At 35.8% G+C, this 27250-nt stretch overlaps 3 protein-coding genes across 5 annotated transcripts in view; 2 read left to right on the top strand and 1 right to left on the bottom strand.

The window, feature by feature from the left end:
* Positions 1-27043, bottom strand: part of Wnt5 (Wnt oncogene analog 5) — a 122902-nt gene extending 95859 nt beyond the window's left edge. For 2 of the 3 annotated variants that reach the window (XM_043211566.2, XM_043211568.2), the window contains exons 1-2: positions 26619-27043; positions 16862-17161 (exon numbers count right to left, since the gene is read on the bottom strand). In XM_043211566.2, coding sequence (XP_043067501.1) covers positions 16862-16968 — 107 coding nt within the window. In that variant the 5' untranslated portion in view covers positions 16969-17161; positions 26619-27043. The remainder of the gene's footprint in view (positions 1-16861; positions 17162-26618) is intronic. The other variant, XM_043211567.2, reaches the window with a different exon arrangement.
* Positions 2080-2615, top strand: LOC108133770 (uncharacterized). The gene is made up of 2 exons (XM_017253835.3): positions 2080-2310; positions 2366-2615. Exons 1-2 carry the CDS (start codon positions 2131-2133, stop codon positions 2537-2539), a joined length of 354 nt encoding a protein of 117 aa, XP_017109324.1. The 5' UTR covers positions 2080-2130; the 3' UTR covers positions 2540-2615.
* On the top strand, positions 2739-3231 carry LOC108133769 (probable salivary secreted peptide). Its single transcript, XM_017253834.3, has one exon. The coding sequence runs from the start codon at positions 2819-2821 to the stop codon at positions 3185-3187; it is 369 nt and encodes a 122-aa protein (XP_017109323.1). The 5' UTR covers positions 2739-2818; the 3' UTR covers positions 3188-3231.
* Positions 27044-27250: the final 207 nt, after the last annotated feature.

The following is a 27250-nucleotide window of genomic DNA, read 5'->3' as shown; positions in this document are numbered from 1 at the left end:
TTTCTTGTACTATTTGTCTTTGATGAAAGCCGAGATATTAATCTCTGAAATATCAGAGACATCCGAGAAACAAATATATGTTTTATGGAAGAATTTGCTGTAGGGGCTTTTGGCAGGTTCGAAAACTGCAATATCAGTCGGTACCGGTGTTCCGGACGGTGGTTTATCCTGTTGGGTTACGGTTTTTGGCGAAAACCAGTGATTAAATCTTTAAATCTGCTTTTCTCAATCCGTCTGTCTCATTAACGATCTCATTTTATCCTGGACAGCGCGGCAACTATCAACTATCGCAGCAAAAGTAAAGACCAACTATGCGGGATATGACATCCGAAACTAGGGCGTTTTTCCAAAGCCAGCGGTGGATGGTAGGCTTGGATAGAGAAATTGCCTTATTAAGCGACCTAACCCATTAATGTTATTAATGTAATTTGGATTAATGTCCCCTAGGGACCATACAAGTTGAAAGAAAACAACAAATAACGGCTATAGTCGCGTTTTCCGACTATATTATACCCGGTACCCGTTACTAACCTGTATACTAGTTTGTATACTTTTGCGCTTGGGAAAAGAACTAAAGCCCCTTTACTACTACCTTTATTTATCTGAATTTGTGTGTATGTAAGTTGGGTCATTTCCGATCGTTCAATTATATGGCAGCTATAGGATATAGTCGGCCAATCCTTATTCAATTTGGTAGATCGTATTATTTTGTAAAAAAAAATATCACTCTTGCTATATCCGAACTCTCTAACTTTAAAAACACCATATCCGAAACAGACAGACGGACATTCTTATATCAACTCAGGACGTGATCCTGATCAAGCAAATATATACTTTATAGAGTCTGCGTTGCACACTTTTGACCAAGCCTTATAAAGTAAACTTAAACAAGACCTCTCCGTGATACGATATAACCGTGTCCGTCTGCTTGTTTGTTTGTTCACCAACTATCTCACAACTTAAGAAATTTTAATATTTTAAATTCTATTCTACAGATTCTATTTTTGTCAGTTGAACCGACCTAACCAATGTCATAACGATCGGCCGACTATATCTTATAGCGCCATATAGCTGAACGATCGGAAATGGTATTTGGTGTTTAGTAAAAATACCAACTTTGGTGTTCTTGAAGATAGAAGTTTGGAACTTTTTTTAGAATGTCCATTTTTATCCATTTGTTTTTTACTTTATTGTAATAAATTGGTTATATTATGATATTCTCATAAGGATCGGCCAACTTTATCCGATTTTAGCGATATATATCCCGTTTGAGTATAGGGTATATCAACTTCGGCTCAGCACAAAATTAGCTTTTTTTCTTGTTTTAAACATGCATGTGTCATTGTTTCCCTTCAAAAGTATTTCGACGTCTCCTTAGTTGTGGATAAGATAAAGTAACTTAGGGGGTTAAACACAGTTGTGAAAGCAAAAATCGCACCAGGACCAGTTTTATTTTTTTTAAGTAGAAACTACTTTCAAGAATATAATATCACGAACGTTGTAAATAACGTCTTCGAAAAAATTGTGCTTTCCTCTTATCTTCAAAATATCCAAAATCTAAACATTTTATTGCTTCTTTTAAAAAATACATAAATTCAGATAATGAAGGGATTTAAAAAAAAAAATCAAAAAAACTTCGTTTGTTGAAATTTTCCATTTGTCGAAAAAAAAAAAAAAATGTTAATAAATTTTTAAAAATTATTTCCTTTCTTCATTATCTTATCCAAGGATATTATCCAAGGATTATATCCATGAAGGTTGTATACAAATTTTAGACCAATCACTAAACCGTCTTTGAAAACACTGTTTTGAAAAAAAGCGTTCAAAATTATCCGGCTCTCTTTATGACCCTCTGTCATCAGCTTGAAAATTAATGTATAGCTCCGAAAATATTTATCGGATTGAGCTCGATTTATGTAAATTAGAATTAAAAACAAAAAACAAATCTTTTTGTAACGAATAACCCCTAATCAATTAATTTAAAGTGGAAATGTTCACAAACTTCAGATTCTAATCAAAAAAGTACTTGTAGATTAAAAACTTAAAAATCAAGTTTGTCAATAAAAGCTCATACATTATTATAGGTCGAAACAGTTGTGAAAGGTCGGCTTATGAAACAAGTTTGTTCAAATGAAGAGACGGTTTATTTTTTTATTGGCTTTCGCAGCCTACATTATACCGATTTTTTCCTTTAATAACTACCTTTGGGGAGAAATATCCACAAACGATTATATTTTGGCTAAGGATAAAGTGTCAAAACCTTTTTTTGTTGGTCTTGTTCAAACAAAAAAATATGTTTTCAAGCAGAAGGTAATATTCCACATGAAAATAAATAACACTGATTGTCAGTTTGGTTTCTTTTTAGGATAACTTAAATGCATTGACTATAACGGCTGTAAAAATAACTGATAAAAAAGAAAAGAATGGAGCCACCGCTGAACTACTCTCTGGTGGGCCCGGATCCAAAGGCGCTACCATTTTATTTCAGTCAAAACGAGGTTATGAAATAAATGATGTTGTTGAGATATGGGGCCGATGATAAACATGTTTTACGTTTCACAATGTCTATCTGTCTGCTTTCACTTTTCACTAATAATCAGACACGTTTCTATACATTTCAATTTGTTTTCTTCTCATGTTTCTTAAACAATTTTACACCAAACGTTGCCTTTTGCCTGAGATATAATTTTTCAGGTATCGGGGGCTTCTTTATTATCAAAGTGGGTCAAGATGTATCCAAAAAAACCTATAAAACGAGGCCTCCTCACGCCAATCTCAACAGTAAAGTTTCATCTCTACACCAAAAGTCACGAATAAAATGTACCTCTGCAGCGTCGTATTAATATTATTGAGCACCACGTGTTCAATATATGGTCTAGGCGGAAGTGGGGGAGAAGGTAATGATTATACCTATGGTAGCAAAGCAACAACTGATACTCTCATTGCCCGGGAGACTATAACGAAATCAAAAATGTTGCTTCAAACCGTAACTAAAACATACACATTAACGCAAGCTGGAACAGCGAAGACAATAACATATATACAAATAACGGACCTAAAACGTATGCGTGGTGCGAGCGCTGAAATTACGTCCGGTGGAGTTGGTTCCACGACAGTCACAATAAAATTTACTTCGGCACGAGGAGCCGGAATTAAATCTCAAATTGAAATATGGGGTTCTACGTAAATATCTTTAAAAAAAAATAAATAAAAAATATTTATGCAATTTAATTTTTTGTATATTTTTTTAATTTAATTGTCCAACTTTATTGGAATGGGTGCTTTTAAAAGTTAAAAACACAAAGTGTATTTTGATAAAAACAAGTGATAACTAATGAGTTTACAAAAATTTTCGGGGGTGCGAAGTTAGAAATTAAAATCAGCTGGTTGCACGCACGTTTAGCACGTTTTAAAAGTGCATACTTAAAAGTTTTCCTTTTGAATCACTGTGTCCATAACATTATGTTCCTACGCGTTAAATTAAAAATAAAATTGAGAACAAACGTCTCCTGAAACTTTTTGTTTTGATTTTCGACAGCAATTGTTTAGTTCAGGGGTGCCCAAGCTCAGCATACGGCAGAGCAAACTCCAATACCAGTGCAGAAAATCACCAATACCTTAAAGCGAGAAATTTTGTTTCCAAGTCATGTCGGTATACTGAAAAATATTATAGTATAATATATTTATATAATTATATAAATATTCAATGAAAAAAAAAGTAATAAAAATTTATATTAGTTTTATTATTATTATATATATTATATTATTAGTTAACTATCTTTACAACTATAATATTCTATTTTTTGTTTATTTAATATTTATTTTGTTCATATTTGTAATTTAATAACCCAAGAAAATGGTAAAACTTGGCTCAAAGGGCTTAAAGAACAAAGATAAAACTAAGACTGGTGCTTCGTGGTTACTAGCGTAATACTAGGAAAGGAAGGACCTGTCAGCACGCGGATGTGCGATATAGGATTTGCGAATATTGAATTTGTTTGTTGAATGAGAGATGAGTGCTTCGATCATTTTAATATCTGCTTTTAAATGCAGACGGTTGGTCGCATAGAAAAATAGTAAAATAAAAAACATTTTTAATTATAATTATAATTATGTGACCATTGAAAATAATTTTGTTGTCAAAATTAATGCCAAGATACTTTATGGAGTTTTCCCATTTAATTTCAGTGTTATTTTAGTTTAAGTTCACTATTTGGCAGAAAACACAGTTTCCGTTTTTTGGTGAAGAAAATTGATTTTGTTTTTGAGGCATTTATTTTAATTTTCCACTTATAAAAATAAGAAGATATTGCATCTAAGGACATTTGAAGCTCGTTTTCTATCGAATTATAAGTAGTGCCAGAGCTAAACCAGGCTGTGTCGTCGGCAAATATAAGTGTATGGCATTTTTGAAATAGGGGGATGTCATAGGTGTCAATGTTATAAAGAACTGGTCCGAGCACAGAGCCCTTTGGGACACCTACTTTGATTAATTTTTTATACGAATTGGTACCTTCAAGACTGACGCAAAAGTACCTATCTGAGAGAAAACTTTTGATGATCTTTGTTAAATATATTGGGCTGCTACAAAAGATAAGCTTATGGATTAGACCAGTGGTGGGCACGAAATCTAACGGTCGGAGCCGCAGCTCGGCCAAACAACAAATTACAACAACAACCACCTCCGTCGCGATGCGTCGCTGCCACGAGCCAGACAGAATGTGCGAGCAAAAAGAATACACTGACAAAAACAGTTTCAGTACATTTAATTTTTTATTATTTTGTAACTTATTTATTATTGTCTTGAATTCACTGCACAGAATGACTTCCAAACTTTTTTGGCTGTGCAGAAGTCGACGACAACTGCGCAGTTCGCTTTAAAATTGTTTTTGTTTTAAGTTGCTTGTGCGCAAACCCACCCTTATTTTTTGTTGTTGCAAACTCGGGACCGAGGAGTCGGGTCCGCACCTGCTTCGAAATTTGTGTAGCATTGTTTTTGTAAATCTCCACGACTCACTGGCCGCGCGACCCGACCGTCTGGACCGATTTGCTGACGCCAAAAATTACGAATAACGGAGGGAGCCTTGAGAGCCCGAGGAGCCATGGGCTTGCCCACCCCTGGATTAGACCATGGTGCCAAACAGTATCAAAAGCAGCTTCTATGCCACCATGCCAACTGACTCTTTTCGTGCAAAACTTTCCTTTATATAGTTAGTGATTTGATCAAGTGGGTGAATACAGTTCAGAAAAGCACGAAAGCCATATTGGACTAGGGGTAAAATGTTATTATCTTCCACACGCAGATTGAGCCTAGATTTAATTAATCTTTCAAAAATTTTTGAAAAACCACATAGGAAACTTATCGGACGGTAAATGTTTGGACAATCCGGGGGCTTCCCTGGCTTAGGAATTGGAACATTTCTTGCAATTTTCCAGTTTAAGGGGAAATAACCAATTTGAAGACATTTATTCATGATTAGAACAAAAAAGTCTATCGCATTTTTTTGGTAAATTTTTTGGACAAATGTTTGGAATTTTATCAATGCCAGGTGATTTGTTATTTTTTAGTGACTTTATTATGACGTCAATATCCTAAATATCGTCAATAGTGATTTCAGGTGTGAATGTTAGGTCATTCAAATTGTTAAATTCGCTTAAAGTGTTTTGGACTTGAGTTGAGGTATTATAGTCTAAGAAACTGTCAGTAATGCGATGTTTTAATTCAAAAATTTCTGCTAAGATATCTGCTTTTTCTGCTCTTGTGGTAAACACTATATTATTGTGAAAGAAACTTGGGATGAACTGTTTTTTGTTCTTAAGGGGGACATCTGAGTAACTGGCGAAAAAAAAAGCAGATTTTCTGGAATTTTTTTTGGCCAAATAAAAACAGCTAATCGAAAATTTGTAAATGGGGTTTTATTATATTATATTTAAACTACACAATAGACTTCACTACACAAACTACACAATACACTACACAATTTTTTTTAATAAATCGAAAACAAAATGGCGGCCCTGCAGCCCTTATTCGTAGGCCCTATTTTTTTAAAGGGGGTCCATGGCCGAACACCTAACGTCCTTAATTTTTGATCTAGAACAAAAAGTCAAGTTTTGTTAGTTTCTGTATCCCAACGGCTATTGACACACGTAGGATTTTTTCGATATATTGATTTTTTGCAAAATAGTGAGTGATCGAACAAAATTTTCAATTTTCACGAACAAAAAACGTCACAAAATTGTTGATAAAAAAAAAAGCAAAATAAAAAAAAAATCCTACGTGTGTCGATAGACATAGGTATTCTGGTATAGGTAATTTTCGATTTTTTCAAAAGTCTACTCAGATAATGATAACTCTACTTAATAATTTTAGTAAGCTTCCAAAATGGTCTGGAATTCTTGTCCAATTTAGACAGTTTAAGATTCCATTTTTCATTGTTAAGCTCAAATAGTTTCTGGCGAATCATTTGGTTCAAATAGTTTACCCTAGCCTTAAAGATGGGTTGTCTGGTTCTAATCCATTTTCTTTGATTTGTGTTTCTAACACTGATTATATTTTTTATCCACTGTGGAATTTTCAAAACTATGGGCCTAACAGGCACTTGGGTACACTGATTTATTGCATTATGTATTTCAGCTTGAAGAATATTGACCATTACATCTATTACTTCTTGCTCCGCTTCAAAATCCGAAAGAGCTTCAAGATTGGTTGCAACATTGAGGTTAAGCTTAAATTTTTCCCGGTTGGCTTTGGAGTATTGCAAGTAACATTTTTGCAATGAACTCCTTTAGTAAACTTACAAAGTACTGGTAAATGGTCCGATGAGAGATCAGTATGCACAATTGGCTCGGAGAAATTTATCGGTGAATTTGTAAGGAAAATGTCAAGAGTTGAAGGCTTGCTACTAAAGTTAGCTGGTATATAGGTTGGATCTTTGGAGTATAAAAGCGAAAATTTTCCTGTTGACAAAAAGGCCATTTCCAAACGATTTAGCTCTGTCACAATTCCATAATCGATTTCTGAAGTTCAAGTCACCACCCAATATGTAATGGCCATCAATTTGTGAAAATTTAACTAGGTCGGCCCTGAACATTGTTTCAGGATTGTTTAGGCATTTAGCTGAAGCATGGATTGTTTAGGCATTTAGCTGAAGCACCAGGAAAATAGGCTGAGTATATTTTAAGAGAATTATTGGAGTCAATGTTTATCTTTATAGCAATGTTTTCTATAAGATGGGTCTTTATAATTTTGATTTGTTCATGCTGAATACTGTTCTCTACTATAATCGCAACACCTCCACCTTTTGTAGTACCACGATCATTTCGATAAACTTTATAATTTGGTATAGACAGTTTAATTTTATCCGTTAGTCATGTTTCGCTAACAAGACAAACATGGATTTGGTTTTTAGTGAGGAAGTTAACTAACTCAAGACGTTTACTACTGACGGCACGAGCGTTCCAAGCCATGATATTAATATGAGTGAGTGATTTACTTATTGGAGTACACATATTGGATAGCAAGTTGAGTAATTATATTGAACTGCTCACTTTTTTAAGGGACAGGCACTCAATTTATTTATGAGCTCAGTCGTAAGAGCTGTGATTTCGTCGATGGTAAAAAGGTCGGGAGAACTCGGTGGATTTGAGTCGTTGTTTACGACTGCATTTCTGTAGCTCGGGTATGAAACTTGAGGAAGATTTGGCATTCGAATCGGAGTTGAGTGCTGTCTTGGTACAGCTGATACGAGCATATTTCGGTTTGCTCCACGAGCTGTTTGGTTCTCGTACCTCGGTTTGATGAAACGATTACCGCTGGACGATCGTCGTTGGAGAAGCGACTGATAAGAAAGTCGGCAAGGGCACTGAGGGTCGGGTGATTCCCTTTGCAGTTTGCGCATTTTAGTTTGGTGCTGTCAGGGCACTCAATGGTCTTGTGTGGGCCGGCACAGTGGGCGCAAGAGGTCTTTACAGCGCAATGCATGGATCCATTTCTATAAAGCTGGCAATTGTAGCATTGTGTCAGTTTGCTGCTTGATTTTTGTACTCCCATCGTACTTTGGTATGGTTTATATATATGTAGTCTTTGCGTATCTGGTGCAGAGTGATGCTTTTATTAGCGAAATAGACTACATAGAGCAATAGCTTATTGTAATTTTTTGTTGTTTTTTCAATTGTTTTTACCTCAATGTTAAAAATAATAACATGTTCAGGCCCATGTTATTAAGCAAAGTTTTGACGTCAGCATTGGGTAGTTTGTCAAGACCAGAAAGTACCGCCTTGTAAGGTTTGGTCTTTTTCCAATCGTACGAATAGAATTCGCATTTGAGATCACGCAGCGGAGTGCAAATTTTATTGTAGTTTTCTTCACCTGTGGTGAATATTTTGATACCAATAGATATGGTTTCGATATAGTAGTCACTTATTTTAATGCGGATGAGAACATCATGTAGGAAATTGGCAGTCTGTTTAAGGACAGTAATAGGTGGCATTTTAGTAGCCTCTTTTGGGACGACTTCAGGTTCCTCTACGACGTCATTAATGTTGTTGTTGTCCTCAATAGTTTGAAGCGGACGATAGTAATTTGTGAACTCGTCACGAAGAGCTTTGTTCACAGTAATATTTTTCCTTTGACGTGGCATTTTGTTAATAGCGGCTGATGCTACAGCATTGCCAGTAATTGTATTTTGACGTTTTATGTTTATGATAATATGCACTTTCAATCGACAAAACTTTTAGATCTTTATTTAGATAGCACGATGTGCTGATCGTAATAACGAAAGATAACAAACAAGATCAACGTATGCAAGACGACCGTACACTCGGAGTGTAAGTCAAAGACTGAAGTTGATATACCCTTGCAGTTAAAACCGGATATACATACGTTATAGGTTCGGAGATGTATCCTTCACTGCATTGCACACTTTTGACCTAAATTATGATACCTTTGCAAAATTCCTTTGCACGCAGTATATAAGTCGGAACGGCCCGGATCGGCCGACTATATCCTATAGCTGCCATATAACTGATTGATCGGAAATGGTATAACTTTGGTGTTTTTAAAATTAGAGAGTTCAAATTTTAGGTGAGAGCTATTTTTGGCAAAATATAAGGACATGTCAAATTTCATAAGGATCGGCCGAATATATCCTATAGCTGTCATATAACTGAACGATCGGAAATGACCCGACATTCGTGTTTTTGAAGAAAGCTTAAACTTAGTACAGATTCTATTTTTGGTCAGATAATCTGACCTACCAAATTTCGTAACGATCAGTCGACTATATCTTATGGCTGCCATATAACTGAATGATCGGAAATGGTTTTTGGTAGAAATACCAACTTTGGTATTTTTAAAGATAGAAGTTTGGGACTTGTTTTAAATTTTGTATTATAATAAATTGGGTTATGTTATCATATTTTCATAAGGATCGGCAACTATATCCGGTGTTTGCGATATATATCCAGTTTGAACTGCAAGGGTATATGAACTTCGGCTCCGCCCGAAGTTAGCTTTCCTTTCTTGTTTTTGTATTATTTTTATATTTTAGTTCTAAATTTTAATTTTTGTTTCACCCTACTTTCTGCTACTTCTTACAAATACTTATGCTTGTTACCTTTCCTTTTTTTCACGATGTTAGCCAAACTTGCATAATTTAGGAGAAAATATCTATTATGCCAAGCTACCGTATCGTCGTGTCCTGCTGCGAAACATCGATTTCCATCAGCTTCAAACATAACTAACATTTTTGTCTTGTATGCGTCCAAAGTTATTTCCTCCTTGCGTTACAGTCGCTTTCATTTGATCTTCGTTCAATGGCCCTTGATACTGACACGAAATTCCCTTTCATCTCAGAGACATGTAGAACATTTTCCAGTTTCAACTTGCACGATCGTGTCTGGAACACCACGTCACCCTTGCTGACTGCCTTTAGAACGCGGTGGTCTGCCAAATTTATATCCTCCATATAAGGTGTGTAACGTGTAAACATCATACGGCACAACAAATATGTGTCGTCGCTCTGGAATTTACGCACCAGTTGGTACTTCCCAGTTGGCAGTTATTTCATTTTATTTTCGCCTTCCTATTCTGCCATTCAGCCTTCTGCGGAGCATATGCTTAATATGCTAGTTGTGCATTTGACGTTCAATTCCTCTACGTTGCCCCTTCTCTAAAAGCTTAATCTACAACTGTTCGAAAGTCGACCACTTATCGCGTTCCATTGCGATAACGAAGTTCTCGAAACTCTTTGGCAATTGGGGAGCAGAATTTGCTCGTCATACGAAGACCTAGCAACTTCTTGTAAAGTGCTACTTTTCTTACTGAACTTTCTATCTTGGTTCATGCTCATTTTTCACTGCTGCTATGCTCTTACAGATGCAAAGCAACTCTTCAGGTAACACAAATGTGTCGACCTTGCACTGAGTGCTATTATAGCTAACGCTTTTTCGTTCTGCGCATCCCAGTTTGCCGGTTAGTTTTCCCAGTTTTCGATCGGCCTTGGTTCTCCGATAAGACTCCAAGCACACATCTGGCTGGACCACACATCATAGTTTCCTGTATCCAATTTTTCGATCTGGTACAGCGACGCCATTTTTCCTTTTTCGTTAACCGCGCTCTCGCTCCGTAACTTTCCTTCTTTCCTGTTGAAACAAGGTTAAGCAGATTGTATTCCCACATTGGCTGTTTTTTAGACCAGGTGGCAAAAAAAAAATAAGTCAAATAAAAAAAACCAAAGCCAGTTTTTACAGGAACGAAAACTTAGATCAAACATTATTCTTTTCTTGGCGTATCATTACAATACATAATTGAACAGACCAGTGAATTTCATTATAATATTAAAAATATAAAAATTTCTTTAAACAATGATCCAAAGTCAAATCAACATTTTTTTTCACGAATTGGATGCAAAATATATTTGAATGCATCGGGTGAAAATTTCACCTATGAATTCGAATTAATTTCGAAAATATTCCGATGAATGAATCAGCCATTAATTTTTTAATAAATTCTGACTACTCTTGTTTTGTGAAGCATGTTATTTTATTCTATCTGAATAAAATGTATTTTTCATTAGTTTATATTATATAGTTTATATATTTAAATTTGCTGAGCTAGTTTGCTAGTTTTAGTTAGTTTTTATACCCTAGCAGAAGGTATTATAATTTTGTCCAAAAGTGTGCAACGCAGTGAAGGTGACATCTCCGACCCTATAAAGTATATATATTCTTGATCAGGATCACCTCCTGAGTTGATATGAGCATGTCCGTCTGTCCGTGTGTCTTTCTGTGTGTTTCTACGCGAACTAGTCTCTCAGTTTTAAAGCTATCGACTTGAAACTTTGCACACACCCTTCTTTTCTTTGCAATCAGTATATAAGTCGGAACGACCGGGATCGGCCGACTATATCCTATAATTGCCATGTAACTGATTGATCGGAAATGGTATAACTTTGGTGTTTTTAGAGTTAGAGAGTTCAAATTTGACATGAGAGCTATTTTTGGTAAACATTATGACATGCCAAATTTCATAACGATCGGCCGACTATATCTTACAGCTGCCATATAACTGAACGATCGGAAATGTTTTTTGGTAAAAATACCAACTTGGTATTTTTAAAGATAGAAGTTTGGGACTTTTGTTTAGACTTTATATTATAATAAATTGGGTTATATTATTATATTCTCAAAAAAAAAGGGTGCTCACACTGTCAGTGAGCCGGAAAATGTCGGAAATGCCGAATATGGAAAATGAGAATTTGCCCACCAGTGCACTGGTGTAGAATAAGAATTACGTACGCTATTGTGTAAACAGTTCGACGGTGTTAGCGGTTTATGTTCCACTGCACCATGGATGATTTTTTATTTTATAAGTTTTATGAAAGTTTCTTAAAATATACATAAACATAATTAATTAACGTTAATTGTCTAAATCAAGCCGTTTTAAAATATGGTTAAAACAGCACCTTTTTTGGGCTCTAAAGTTGTCGAACCCTCTTATAAGTTCATTTCGATTTGTTTATATTCTGTTATAATGTAGAACTGTAAAAAATTGATCCGTAAATAATGATTGTTGTTATGATATTTATTTTAAAAATTACAATATAATGATTTTTCTCTGAGCAAAAAAATTAAAATCAGAAAATAAACATTCTATCGAAAAATAAAAATCAAAAAATAATCATTATTCTCTGAGTAAAAAAATAAGAATTATGAATTGTCATTATATTTTATTTCAATTTTTTTTTCGCTCAAAAATATGATTTCGCTCAGGGTTAGATTTTTTTATATTTTACTGCATATCTTCTTAGACTGCATGTACCATTCGGGTACCATTAAGTACCTTGATTTTTTAACTATCACCCCTTCCTACCACTAAAAGATGGGAAAACTAAATATAACGCTCCTATAACTCATAGAAACCCATTTAACTATGAAAGATTCTTTATTTCTTATTGATTTATCTACCTTTATCTATTATTGATTAACAGAGCATACCATTCTGCTTTAGCATAATTTGTGTCTTTAGAATGGTTCTGTGTCTTTAAAAATCGAAAAACTTAAATTGCATTGATGTTACAATGATAATCTTGTAATCGTCAACCCTATGAATCAGGGATATCAGAATTGTACAGGGATTACAATGTTGGGCCAGCTAAGGTCCTCTTTTAAGGGAAGCTTTTGATTAGAACAGAGGTCGGCACTGCCCTATCTCGGGGGCATAGGAAATTTCTCTGCCCGAGCTCTGCCACACACACACAGTATACATGTGTGAAACGTCATGCTCACAGCCTACTTTCTGCTATACGTTACTAACATTAATGCGGTAAAATCATATCAATGTATTGTGGTGCCGACCACTGGATTAGAAGTAAAAGCTGTGGCGTCAGAATCGTCTTTAGCTTGCAAAACAAACCGTTGTACCATACCCGATGAAACGCTTGCCTAATGTCCATAAAGACAGCTACACCGTACATTTTGCTCTCCATAGCTTCCAGAGCGAAGTCAACCACACGATGTAGCTGTTCGAGTGTACTGTGACCCATTCGGAAGTTAAACTGCTACTTGGAATGGCAAATCATACACTTTCCAGTTTAAGGATCAAATCCTGTATAACGACTGCGGCTTTCCAGGTTTGAGTATTATTGTGGGGGAAGCAGATTTCCATGCGATTGGGAAATAGCTCAACCTTAGCTTTCACCATCACCGCCTTGCCGTCCAATTCCCAGTTTGGACTGTAGCTACTCGTCGTCCTCGGACCCTAATAAAAGCCTAAAAGTTCTATTCCAAAATATATCGGGAATGAGAACCAAGACCCGGATGGTATTCCTCAATTCTTCTGCCTGCGATTTTGATGTAATCATCCTTGTGGAAACGTGGCTCAATGACAAATTCAGCTCCTCTGAGTTCTTCGAGGCTAATTTGTACCATGTATTTCGAAAGGACCGAGATGCATTCAGTACCCAGTGTGGGCGAGGTGGAAGTGTGATCATCGTTATCCGTCGATCTCTTCAGGCTACACCACTGCCCCTTCCGGTGGCCGACCCTTTACTGGATCAGCTTGCGGTTTCAATCCAGGGCGTCCATGGCCCGTTCGTCATCATTGCATCATACATCCCTCCGAACAGCGCATTTAGTATATATCATGCGCATATGGAAAACATCACTAGTGTCTCTGCTAGAACGTCGGACCCTACCGCCTTGATGGTAGCTGGCGATTTCAACCTGAGTTCCATTGTCTGGTCTTGGGACCCGGAATCTCCCTGCATGCTACCTAGTAACGTTCACCAGAGTCATGAAATTGTAGTTTTAGATGATATTTTAAGTCTGGGCCTCTCCCAAGTAAATAATATTTTTAATGATTTATCCAAAATTCTTGATCTTATATTTTTAAATAATTTGGTTAATAGTAAAGTAGAATTATGCAATGTACCATTAAGTCCTTGTGATATGCACCACAAGCCGTTGGTAATTAATATTGAGTTTTATAGTTTTTTGCCTTCTGCTTCCCCCATTCCATATTATCATCTGAATGATACTAACTTGTCACCTTTTAACGCCTCTATTTCAGCCTTTGATTGGGTTTCCCTTTTTTCGGATGGCTCAATCGATGATTGTTATACTAAGTTCTTGGTTGCCCTTTTTAATATTATTGATACTTATGCCCCTGTGAGGTATACAAAAGGTTTGAAAAACTTAAAGAATAGAAGGGATAAGAACTAAAAACGATTTATAATGACAGGTGAGACTCGAGCAGGAGAGCTGTACGGGCAATTTAAGCGGGAATTTGATTTCCTTGATAAGTTCCTCTACAATCAGTATATATCCGATGTCGAAGCTAGCCTTCGATCCAATCCTAAAGCTTTTTGGCGGTTTGTTAATAGCAAAAAGTCAAAATCGGACATACCTTACTCCATATGTTATGGTAATTTAGCAGCCGACTCGGATCAGGGCGTTTCTGATCTTTTTGCAAAATACTTTGCCTCTTCTTGGAGCCGAAGGTTCCTTGGAGTGATCATGAAACTCTTCTTAGCATTGAGCCTTTTCTTAATGTGAGTAACATGGACGTTTTGGACGGTGACCTAGTTGAAGCCACTAGACATTTGACCGAGTCGCTCACACCTGACGTGGACGGTATCTCCCCATTCTTTCTTAAGAGGAGTATCGCTTCTCTTTCTACTCCCCTTAAACTGCTGTTCTCCTTTTCGCTCTCTTCTGGTAGATTCCTTCTATAACGCCTATTCACAAAGGTGGCAGTAGGTGCGATGTTACCAACTATCGACCTATAGCCAAAATTTGCAACGTCGCTAAGATATTGGAGCGGATAGTAACTAAAACATTGACTTTTCTGGCTCGCAATTTCATATCCCCCAACCAGCATGGTTTTCTGCCTGGGAGGTCCACTACCACTAATTTAGCTGTCTTCTCTAAGCACTGCCTTGAAGCTTTTGAAAACCGATTTCAGGTTGATGCCATTTACACCGACTTCTCCAAAGCCTTCGACAAAGTGTGTCATGCTGCCCTTCTGGCCAAATTATATAAATTAGGTATTCATTCCTGCCTATTAAGTTGGTTCGAGTCTTATCTGGCTGACCGACCTTGCCAAATTTCTATTGGAGACGCTATCTCAAGTCCATTTGTCCCCTCCTCTGGTCTTCCACAAGGCAGCTCTCTTGAACCTCTTCTATTTATCATTTTCATTAATGACATCTCGTCATGCTTTCGTCATTCGCACTTTTTAATGTATGCGGATGACCTTAAAATCTATAAAGCGATTGGCTGCATTAATTACTGCATTAATTAGTTACTTGTTACAGGAGGATATATCCAGAGTTTACTCATGGTGCTCCCGCAATCTTCTTCCATTAAACTTATCTAAGTGTATGTCTACCCGTTACAGTAGGCGGTCTCTTGAAATCTGTACGGGTTATTCCATCAATAATTATAATTTGTCAACTAAAGAAGAGGTGTTAGACCTTGGTGTCTTATTGGACAGCAAATTTAAATTTTCTGGTCACTTAGACTATATTTTACCTAAAGCGTATGCTATGCTGGGCATTGTTAAGAGGCACGTGAACCAGTTCAAAAGTCCATACTCGAGCCTCAGCGTCTATGCTGCATTCATTCGGTCGAGGCTAGAATATGCCTCAATCATTTGGAATCCGGATTGCAAAGTTCGTTCCAACAGAATTGAGCGACTCCAGAAAAAATTTTTTAAATTTGCACTTCTGCCTCTAAGGTTTCAGGATCCTGTTCCTTCATACCAGAGCCGTTGCCTTCTTCTAAATGTTTGCACGTTGGAGGATCGGCGTAAACTGGCAGCGTTAACTTTTTTGAATAATTTAATCGTTGATAACATTGATTGTCCTTTTTTGTTGGGACTCGTTAATTTTAATGTTCCTCAAAGGGATCTTCGTACCTTTGCCCCCTTTCGGGTCAAGTGTCATAGAGCCAATTATCTTTTAAATGAGCCGATAGAGCGGGCTCTTTCTTATTTTAATTCCTTGCCGCCTAGCCTCCGAATTGAGTGGGGCTCTGATAAGGGTGTGTTAAAACGCAAGTTAATTAGGCATTTATTAAGTTTTTGTTAGTATTATTTATTAGTTGTAAGTTGTTATTATGTAGCCATGTAAGGATTTGTCCGTTGGCGAAATTAATAAATAAATTAAAACGCTGTTAAATGAAAGAACAATAATTGTCATTTAGAAGGTCTTAGCTTAAAGTGTTTTTTTTTTTTTATTTTTCCGATCTGGGCCACGACCTCAGCGAAGGTTTCTAAATTTCTCGGAAGCTCCATTTGAAAAGGTCTATCCAGAACCATTTAAACGACAATCTGGTTTCCTATAAGAGTTAATTAAAAAGGCTTGAACTTGTCTTCTAGCCTGTTCGCAAAGATGTCGGCCTTTTGCTGACTTGAGCAACACCATCCACCACCTGGTTTTCGGATCGGTGCCTTCGTGAGATTGGACGAAGCATCAGGCATTTTCCAGCGCCTGATCGAACTGGTCGTGCTTGTTCTTCTCCAGCAACATTTGTTAAGACGATTTCAGAGTCTTTTGTAGACTCTGTAAAAGCGTATGTCACCTGTTCTTGTGTTATCACGACCAGGTCTTCTTATTAAGTTCAATGAGAATTTAAGCGTTTATCGGAACAAAAGTACAATTGTTTTGGTTAGTTTAAATTTGCCTCGGTATCGCAGCCATGTGTACATATTTTCTCGAACTTTTATATGCTTTGGATCCTACAGTTTTTTTCTTGCTAGAGTAAATTTATTTGGCGTAGAATATATATTTGATTTTGTTTGATGTTTAATATATATAACCGTTGAAAACAAAAACGTATATTTTTCACAACAAATACTTACATCCATGTGGGTACCCCTTGTAATCCTGTTTCACTATAAGCCTTTGGTAAGAATATTGATGAAGTCCAAAACCAAAATAAAAAAACGAATTCCTTTAAAGGAAACATTTTTAGACAAACAAGATCAAAGAACAAACTTTTTTTGTTCAGGTGGCAAAAAATGTTAAAAATAATATTCCGTAGTTTCAATAATATTTATTTTGACTATGTGCGCCTCATAACATTTACATGTACAATTTTTTTTTTTTTTTGATTTTTAATGCGTCTTCCGGTTAAAGCTGCTTTAATTCCTTGAAGTGAGCTGAAAATAAATAAATCAAAAGTTAATTGCTTTTTAAGAATTCATATACTAATAAAAAAAATTTGTATCAAGCTCAATCATTTATTTTATAACTGGCATAAGACAGAACGATGTAATAAGACAGATAAAATTGCGATAGGGTATTATTCAGGCAGTCTCCGGTGTTTACCGTTACCAAGTAAATTTTTACAACCAAAGTTTTCTGTGAATTCAACCGAGATTTGTTTTCTGCAAAAAACTTTTTCTAGTGGAGTTGTCACAGTCGAACCCTTCGCATTCAACGTTTTTCTATTCTATGTTCCCACCTTACCTTAAACAGCTTTGACTTCAATTTAAATAAATTATCACATTTCTTTAAACCATTATAGATTGGATCGATGGAAAAAAAAATATAAAACAAGGCGTCTCAATCACTCCACACATTCCGTTTCATTACCTCAACATTTTTTGCCATCAAAGTAACCCATATGTCAAACCCGATATACAAACCCTAAAAGCAGAGACTCCAAAAAATAATTATGAAAATGTATTTGATATATGATATACATATATAATAATTATGAGTTTGAATTAGAAAAAAAATTTTATTTTCGATTTTAAATATAAACAAGAAAGCAAAGCTATCTTCGGGCGGAGCAATTGCAATTGCAAAGCACAGGCTATTAAAATATTAAGTTTTGTTAACAAAGTTTGAGAGCCTAGAATTAAAAATCTAAACAATATAACAACTTTTTTTTTAATGAATACCAATCTGTGTGGTTTGTATTATATGTTTGTGATCGTCATTTGTAGAATAAAACCGTGTTGTCCCCGTAAGCGAGCAAAAATGTAAGTAGCCTTGCCACTCCATATTTTGGATGAAGTCTCATGTTCCATAAGGGATTTAAAGTGAGTCTAGAAGAGTCCATCAACGAAACCTATTGTGTGTTTTAGAGTATTAAATTCTTGTTCGAATGAATGTAATTTTAAATACCACTTTTTCCGATTATGCGACAATTTTTATTTTTAGGACATAACCTTAATTTGGCAAACACAGAGTTGTTTAAAGTGGTTCGAAGCAAAGAGAAAAGTCGCAAAGGAGTATGTTGTCTTTCATTTTATTAAAGATTCCATCTCAGGAGTGAATTTTGAAGAGTACAGCGATATTTTTGACCAAGCGAGTAAAAAAATTTGCTACCGCTTGACGCAAATTTGGAGGAGGTGCTCATTAATCTTAAGTCAGTAGCGCCGGAATCATGCAGTTTGGCTGAATTCTAAAACTCTTATAAATTTTCCGAAAACCAAGAAGCCAGTAGGACAACACTGCCTATTCATGCGAAGGGCAATGATCCGATCATTTCGCTAGTGAAGTTAGATAGAAGAATATAGGGACACAAAAAAATGTGTCTTCCATTAGAGGTTGTGGACCTATTAGAGGACTCATCAAATCCCGATGGCACCACGGCGGGTGAGGATGAAAGCTCCTTTGATATTGTGCATTTTGAACATCAATATAATATTGAGTTGGGGAACGAAGAGCTGGACTTTTTCTAAGAGGTTTGTAGGGAGAATATATGTCTTCTATACATTATTAATTGTCTTTTTTTAGATGGATTTTCTTCTTAAAACTGTAATACGTTGTTAAAGGCGTGTCGCAGAACTAGTTAAGTACTCTAAAAATCTGCAGAAATTTACATTGGCTAAGAAAAAAAAGGGTGGTGCCACGCCCTCTATTTTTCTATTGGTAAAAGATATTGGTCAATATTACCCCATGAAAAAAAAAACAGAAGTCAAATATCTTGCTCCGATCTTGAGTTATTAATTTTTGTCACAAAAACTGGTCAAATTCCCCATAGTGCACCGCTTCACCAATGAGACCCTTTATGCTTGGTATTTTATCTCTAAAAACCCTGTTAAACATCAGTTCCGTGGGGGGTGGTGCCATGTGAGGTGACGTTGTACATTAGCACGGTTTTTACCGGTGATAGACTCTTACTTGCGAAACATATTATTGAGTCCATATTGCCCCTCGTCAAACTGTAGCAATATGGACTCTAATGCCACTGGGTTAGCGTCCGCAATTGGGCATGTCTTATCGTGTAAGTTGAAATATCGGCACTTTGGCAATTTGCGTCTTCAATTTTTGGAAAGCTTCTTCTTGTTCGTCGCCCCAAAAAAATACTTCACGACTCTTTAGAAGCTCGAGCACAAACAGCCCAATGTAGGTTACTAAGCCCAGGAAACTGCGTACTTCTACCTTATTCTTGGGTCGACTTCAATACCCAATGGGGTATTACCCATGTCCGACAAGATGTGGCCCAAAAGTGTAAATTTCTGAGTTCTTACCACGCATTTATTGCACGTTGTTGGCTCGAAATATGCTCTTAACATCCTCCAGCTACTTATCATGTTCCCCCAAGTTATTCCCAAATACTATGACATCGTCGATGTAATTAAATGCGTTTGGGCAATGCAATTACAATTCTTCCGCTAATCTTTGTTATCGCATAACCGCTAAAAAATCTCTAGAGCTGAGTTTATCCCAAACATTAAACACTTGTAGCAGAACAGGCCACGGTGTATAATAAATGTGGTGAAAAAAGCATATTATCAGTTGGAGCTGGATGAGACTCCAACTGATAATATGCTTTTTTTTAAGTCCAGCCGAAAAATACATTTGGCTTCCTTAAGTTTCGTCATGAACGTATCGAAAGTTGCCAACGGATAATTTTCGCACCGTATGGCTTTGGCCCGTCGCTTATCAAGACATGTCACCATCGTCCTTAAAAGCAGTTACGACTGGAGAAATCCAAGAGCTTGGTCCCAACACGGGTTCAACGATATTCATATTTAACGCCACATCGAGTTTATCAGTAATTTTGCTTTTCATCGCTGTTGGTTCTCGTCGCATGGGTTGTTGTACCGGGATTACAGACTCGTCAACGGAGAGCTTAACTATCAAATTGTGCCATTTGTGAAATGGAACACCCTTCTCAACTCGATTTACGTCTAAACCAAGATTTAGAACGTTGAGTTCAATGGCGGTGTCGCGTCCCAACAGTGATTATTTATCCTTTTCGATTAAGTAAAACTTAGCAATCAGTTCTGAATTATTCTGCAAAGAAATCGGGGCTTCAAGAACCTGCAGCGCCTTGAGTAAACGTAAGCGCGAAACTAAGATTCCACCAGAAGGTTAAACATTATTGCTTTTGCTCCACAAAGTTTCTGCCAATATGACTGGCTTATCAGGTTGTATTTCAAGCCTGAGTCAATAATCATATCGACTGTATAGCCCCCTATTTTGCAAGGGATTTCTACCTCCTGTAGTGACTGATCTCCTACTCGCAATGGACCAGTATCCTTGGAGCTAACCGTCCTAATGCCAATATTACCACATATAGCCTTTATTGTCGAATTTTCAGTGCGTCTTCGTTTTTTCTTTGCGTCTTTGCGAATTGGCCAATTTAATCGCATTTCCTGCATTTCATTTTTCTGGCCGGACAGTCCAAACCATGATACAATTATACAAGGTAGTAATTTTTTGACAGTTTGAAATTAAGGGACCAAACCCGAACGATATGTCAGTGGAATGGACTACCTTTTATAATTGTATCATGGTCCAAACTGTTTTCTCTGTGTCTTTTCTTTCCGCATCTACCGCATTCGGGATCCACACTTCGCTGTACTATTTTGATAATGCTGATTGGCTTGTCCTAAGGAGTCATAGACTGCGTCTGTATGTTCACCAGCTCGTCTATATAACCTTTTCCTATAAGCAGATCTCCTCCATTTGGTTGCCCAGCCAAATTGGCCGCAGCGCTGCCGGCACATTGACAGTGTGACCCTTCTCAAATTTTTTAGAAGCTCTCTCGTTTGCTCTCATTTTGACTAATTTGACAGCCCAAACTTAAAAATCAAAATGTTTCCAATGAGAAATGTTTTCTTAGAAATTGGGTTGGAACAAGTTTTCTCCATAGAAAATAAAGGGTAAGGGAAGCGTAGTTTGTTAAAGAACTGTTGCTAGCAAAGCTTTCTTTTAAATAAAATACAATATTTTAGTGCACAATCCCGTTTTTGAATTAACGAAAAATGAAAAAAAAATGCGCTTTTTTTTTTTCTCAGTGAATGCTCTGCCCTTTTTTTTCTGCTACGCAAACACTCAAATTTTAAACAAGTCTGCGTTTTGCCCCCCACTGCTCTAAGCAGATGTCTTTCAGAAGCGGAGTGCAATTGCGGCGAAAATATTAGTTCAGCTTAGAGATGAGGGGTCGTTCTTCTTCTCCTCGTCAAAAAAAATTATTGCCCCTGGAATGTTGTAATCTACGGCTTGAAGCTGAGACCCGCCGAAATGCAGGCGCTTTTCCTTTTCTTATAAGCTGAGGTGATCTCCTTTGTCCATTGACTGGCACAAAAATGGTTTGAGATCAGTCATGATTATATTGAACTGAAAAAAAAATCATAATAAAACTGAAAATAATAGCCTTCACAACCGAATGATTCTTGGTCAATTTTAAGCCATTTGCTCTTCCCAGGGATGTGAACAACCGAAAAAAACCCCAAAGACAGTTTTACCACAAAAAAAAAATTTAATTTCTTAAAAAAACAAATATAAAAAAAAGTGAAAACGTTCCTAAAAAAAAAAACATGAATCACCAAATATATATAAATAGGACACTACGCAATTACACATTTCGCCATTGTATTCGGATAAGACCCATCCTTCCTGGAGAAAAACCATATCTTTACCGGCATGCCATCCCTAAAATATGGATTTGTCGCTACTTTTACTTAAATTCGAATAAAAATTTTTAACGATTTCACTCCCTACCTTGTATACGTCGTAATTTTATATATTAATTTTCAGTATTTATTAATTATTATCAATGAACTATTATTCTAGATCAGAGGTCGGCACGGCCCTATCTCGGGGGCATAGGAAATTTCTCTGCCCGAGCTCTGCCACACACACACAGTATACATGTGTGAAACGTCATGCTCACAGCCTACTTTCTGCTATTCGTTACTAACACTAATGCGGTAAAATCATATCAATGTATTGGGGTGCCGACCACTGTTCTAGATTATTATAACTAAAAGTAAGGATAAATTAAGTTAAATGATATTCCATAATTTTGGATTTAGTTAAATCTAGGGATAGTATAGTAGATAGTAGATAGTATAGCACAAGTACGGCGCTCTTTTAAAGGAGGTAGGTTTAGTTTTTTTAACGCAAATAGCAGAAACTGCTTTTGGACAGATTCAATCCTCCTTTGGTGAACAAAGTATTGCGGACTCCAAACGCTAGAACAGTATTCCAAGATAGGACGAACCAACGATACGTATAGAGTTTTAGTTGTGAAAGGATCATCAAATTCTTTAGACCAACGTTTGATAAAAGCTAGCACACCTCTTGCCTTATTAACTGTTAGTGATATGTGTTCGTTGAAGGACAACTTGTTGTCAAAAGTGACTCCAAGATCGTTAATTAGGGAAACACGATAGTTCGATAGATAAGAGGTCAACCACTGTACTATATGTGGAAAAAACCCCATAAGACACAGCTTATGAAGGAGGAGATGGTGGTTCACAGAGTCAAACGCTTTACTAAAGTCAGTGTATACCACATCAGTTTGCATGCGGCTCAGAAATCCTCTTTGGATAAACGAAGTGAATTCAAGAAGGTTAGTTGTGGTAGAGCGATGCTTGACAAAACCATGCTGTGAAGTGGAAATAATGCTTTTACAAAAATGTTGCAGGTGGAAAGTAACCAGTTTCTCAAGTTCAGGACAGTTCAGTTCATTGTCAGGACCAGCAGAGAATGATATATCTATTGTTGAAAGAGCTTCGAACAGATCCTGAATTCGAAATTTTGAAAAGTAAATGTTTGTATGTGGTAATTTATAAGGATAAGAAGAAGAATCGGACGAATAAGTGGTTTGAAAAAATGACGCAAAGAGATTAGCAATACCTTGCTCAGAAGAATGTGAAATATTTTTATATGATAGGGACGGAGGAAAAAGATTTGATTTACGTTTCATATTGACAAAAGAATAGAAGGAGCTAGGATCATTACGAAAATTTACCTTACAATTCATAATATACTGCTTATAAAGTTGATCGTTGAGAATAATAAACTGGTTGCGAACATAAAGAAAGTTTGACTGATGGCACATCGATCCTGACTTAAGAAACTTTTTGTAAGCTCTGGATTTCCTGTTCTTAAGACGAGAAAGGTGTTTATTATACCAAGGTGGTTTGGTAGACAGTGATACTGGGACTTCCGGAACAAATTTGTTCAAGGCCTTATGAATTATTTCGTAAAACGAATATAAGATATACCTCTTTAATAAATACTTTTTAATAATACTTAAATATAAAACACGAATTACCCTTATAACCAACCATGGCAACTTGAAAAAAATTAAAATTGAACAAGAAAGGAAAGCTAACTTCGAGCGGAGCCGAAGTTTATATACCCTTGCAGTTAAAACCGGATATATATCGCAAACATCGGATATAGTTGGTCGATCCTTATGATTACATCATAATAAAACCAATTAATTACAATAAAAAATCTAAAAAAAAAGTCCCAAGCTTCTATCTTCAAAAATACGAAAGTTGATATTTCTACCAAATACCATTTCCGATCGTTCAGTTATATGGCAGCTATAAGATATAGTCGGCCGATCCTTATGAAATTTGGCATGTCGTAATGTTTTACCAAAAAAAGCTCGTTTCAAATTTGAACTCTCTAACTCTAAAAACACCAAAGTTATACCATTTCCGATCAATCAGTTATATGGCAGCTATAGGATATAGTCGGCCGATCCCGGCCGTTCCGACTTATATACTGCGTGCAAAGGAAAGAAGGGTGTGTGCAAAGTTTCAAGTCGATAGCTTTAAAACTGAGAGACTAGTTCGCGTAGAAACACACAGACAGACACACGGACAGACGGACATGCTCATATCAACTCAAGAGGTGATCCTGATCAAGAATATATATACTTTATAGGGTCGGAGATGTCTCCTTCACTGCGTTGCACACTTTTGGACAAAATTATAATACCCTCTGCAAAAAAAAGTTTGGACAGAATTATTATACCCTCTGCAAGGGTATAAAAAGGAAAGCTAACTTCCGGCAGAGCCGATGTTTATATACACTTGCAGTTAAAACGGGATATACATATATCGCAAAAATCGGATATAGTTGGCCGATCCTTATGAGAATATTATAATAAAACAAATTTATTACAATACAAAATCTAGACCGACGGACAAGGTCATATAAACTCAGGAGGTTTATTCTGATCAAGCATACATATACTTTATATGGTCGGAGATGTCTCCTTCACTGCGTTGCATACTTTTGACCAAAATTATAATATGCTCTGCAAAGGTATAAAAATGTTTGTAAAAATAAGGTTTAAAATCAAACAAACCCGTTCAAAGTTATTTAAAAAATTCTTGTTGAATAACTTTTGAACGAATTGCCTGATTAGGAAGATTGGTTTTAATCGACCCACAGTCAAAATGTCTGCTTTAAAATATCTTTGCATTTGATCGGCAATTCTTCCGTTTGCCGCTAAGCGATAGCATATTCTTTTACTAGCATCCTCACAAGCTTTTATTTTGTTCTCTGATATATTAATATATTTATTTTAAATAAATCCATAATTGCCTTCTCCTTGGAAGGCAAGGAGAGTCAGTCTTCACTGACTTTCATACTACACACAATTCAGAGTTTTTGAATTTATGAATTATGAAATAAATCGATAATTGCCGTCTCCTTAGATGATTGAGTCTCCACTGACTTCCATACTGCACACAATTCAGAATTGTTGAATTTGAGGTTATGAGTTTTAAACTCAAATTCCAAAAAAGTGCATGAAAGTGTCAATTCTGGACCCAATTTCTACACCTTTTTAAAAACGAGATTTCTATGTAAATTTTTACTGTTGAGACGATTTACTTTAAAGTAAAGTACATATAACTATGAAGACCCCACAAAAACAAAAAACATAGTACAAACCCTCCTTATTATTATTCATAGCAAACAATTCATAAGTTTATTATTTTTTTTAGCAAAAATATAAGGTTGAAAATGACTATTCGATTTCCTTTTTTTTAACTTCACAAAAGTTGGGTCACTTCTGATCAATCACTTATATGGCAGCTATAGGATATAGTCGGCCGATCCTTATAAAATTTAACATGTATTATTTTGCTAAAAGTAGCATTCATACAAAATTTGACTCTCTAACTCTAAAAACACCGAAGTATACCATACCATACCAGTATACCATTTCCGATTAATCAGTTATATGGCAGCTATAGAATATTGTCGGCCGATCCCGGCCGTTCCGAATTATATACTGCGTGCAAAGGAAAGAAGGGTGTGTGCAAAGTTTCAAGTCGATAGCTTTAAAACTGAGAGACTAGTTCGCGTAGAAACCGACAGACGGAAATGCTCATATCAACTCAGGAGGTTATCCTGATCAAGAATATACTTTATAGGGTCGGAGATTTCTCCTTCACTGCTTTGCACACTTTTGACCAAAATTATAATACCCTTTGCAAGGGTATAACTTAACTAATTACAAAAAATTAAGTAAATAATGAGTTTTTTAAATAATTAAATAAATGTACAATACATAGACGAAAATTAAACTTTTGGATCTAATCAATAATATTAAAGAAAAGGTCATGACAATTGGGATATCAGTAAGGAATTTACAGTCCAATTATGTACATTCTCAGTGATCATGAACGTATTCAATTGAGCGGCAGGGTATGAACCACCTCCAAACCATGAATAATATGAAAACACATAAAAGTATATGTACATATATTTATGTATGTATACATATGATAATATGTACATTCAAATGTGCAAGTTGCATGTTGCATGTAAATGGTTTTTTTTTATTTAGAAACGGCTTAGTGGCTATATATGTATGTGTGTACATATATCAATTAATAAAAGTACGTGCCGGGACATTAATTTTTCCGAAAAATGTGTATGTATGTACATACATACATCCATATGTATCGATGGATGGAGAGGAATTTTTTTATTTTTATAAAAAAAAACGATTAAAATGTATAAATAGGATTTTAAAAACGCATCAGTACATACTAAACATGTACATAGTGCACAAACTGAACATGTACATGTAATTTTTACAACGATAACAGCTAAACAAAAATAGTGTATCCCGATAGCAAGGACGCACACGCGCACTAATCGCACTAATATATGTACGTAGGTATGTATATCCGTACATACATTACGTATTTACATACATAAAAGCTAATACTTAGAAATTATAAATATACTTATGTTTATTAGCATAAGTACGTTAAGGATAACCCAAAAAAAAATTCCGACTCCTTAATACATACATATGTATGTATGTAGATAAGTTCAGACATGTACATACATATGCTATAAACATATTCAATATATGAAAATACGTACTCATGCATGATTTTTTTATAAAGCTAGCTAGACGAAAACGGTTTTGTTTATTATGATATATTATTTTGACTTTAGTTTATTGAAACATAATTATTTTTATACACCTTAAGATATTTTCCAAATTACATTATTTAAATATGTACATATGTACATTCATGTTGTTTGTTTTTATACCACTTCTTAAGTATGTACATATCGTAGACTTTTTTTTCACAAAAATTTGAGTTTTTTGGAAAAACAATTATTTGTTTTTTGAATAAGTTAGATGTTTTTTGATCACTTCTAATTTAAATTTATACATGTACATATGTGTGTTGAACTTAAACGAAAACCGAACCGCGTCGAGTGCAATGTCGTCGAGTACGCTCTGCAATAAACCCACCGCCACGAAGTCCACCCTTATCAACAATTTGAAAATAACTGAAGAACTCGTTTGGCATTGAAGTCTTTCGTGTGCGGCCTTCGTCCATGCCTGATTCGTTGAATATTCGGGATTCTTCGGAAATGTTTGTAACTACCTACATTTTCTTATAATACTATAAAATACGAACGTTAATCATTATTTAAAAAAACGAAGTTTAGGATTTCAATGTTCCCTATGCTGGTTGATCTTATCTTATTAGAGTTGCAGT

This window comes from Drosophila bipectinata, chromosome 2L (genome assembly GCF_030179905.1).
Source record: "Drosophila bipectinata strain 14024-0381.07 chromosome 2L, DbipHiC1v2, whole genome shotgun sequence".
Lineage (NCBI taxonomy): Eukaryota > Metazoa > Arthropoda > Insecta > Diptera > Drosophilidae > Drosophila > Drosophila bipectinata.
This window is presented reverse-complemented; position numbering and strand designations above follow the sequence as displayed.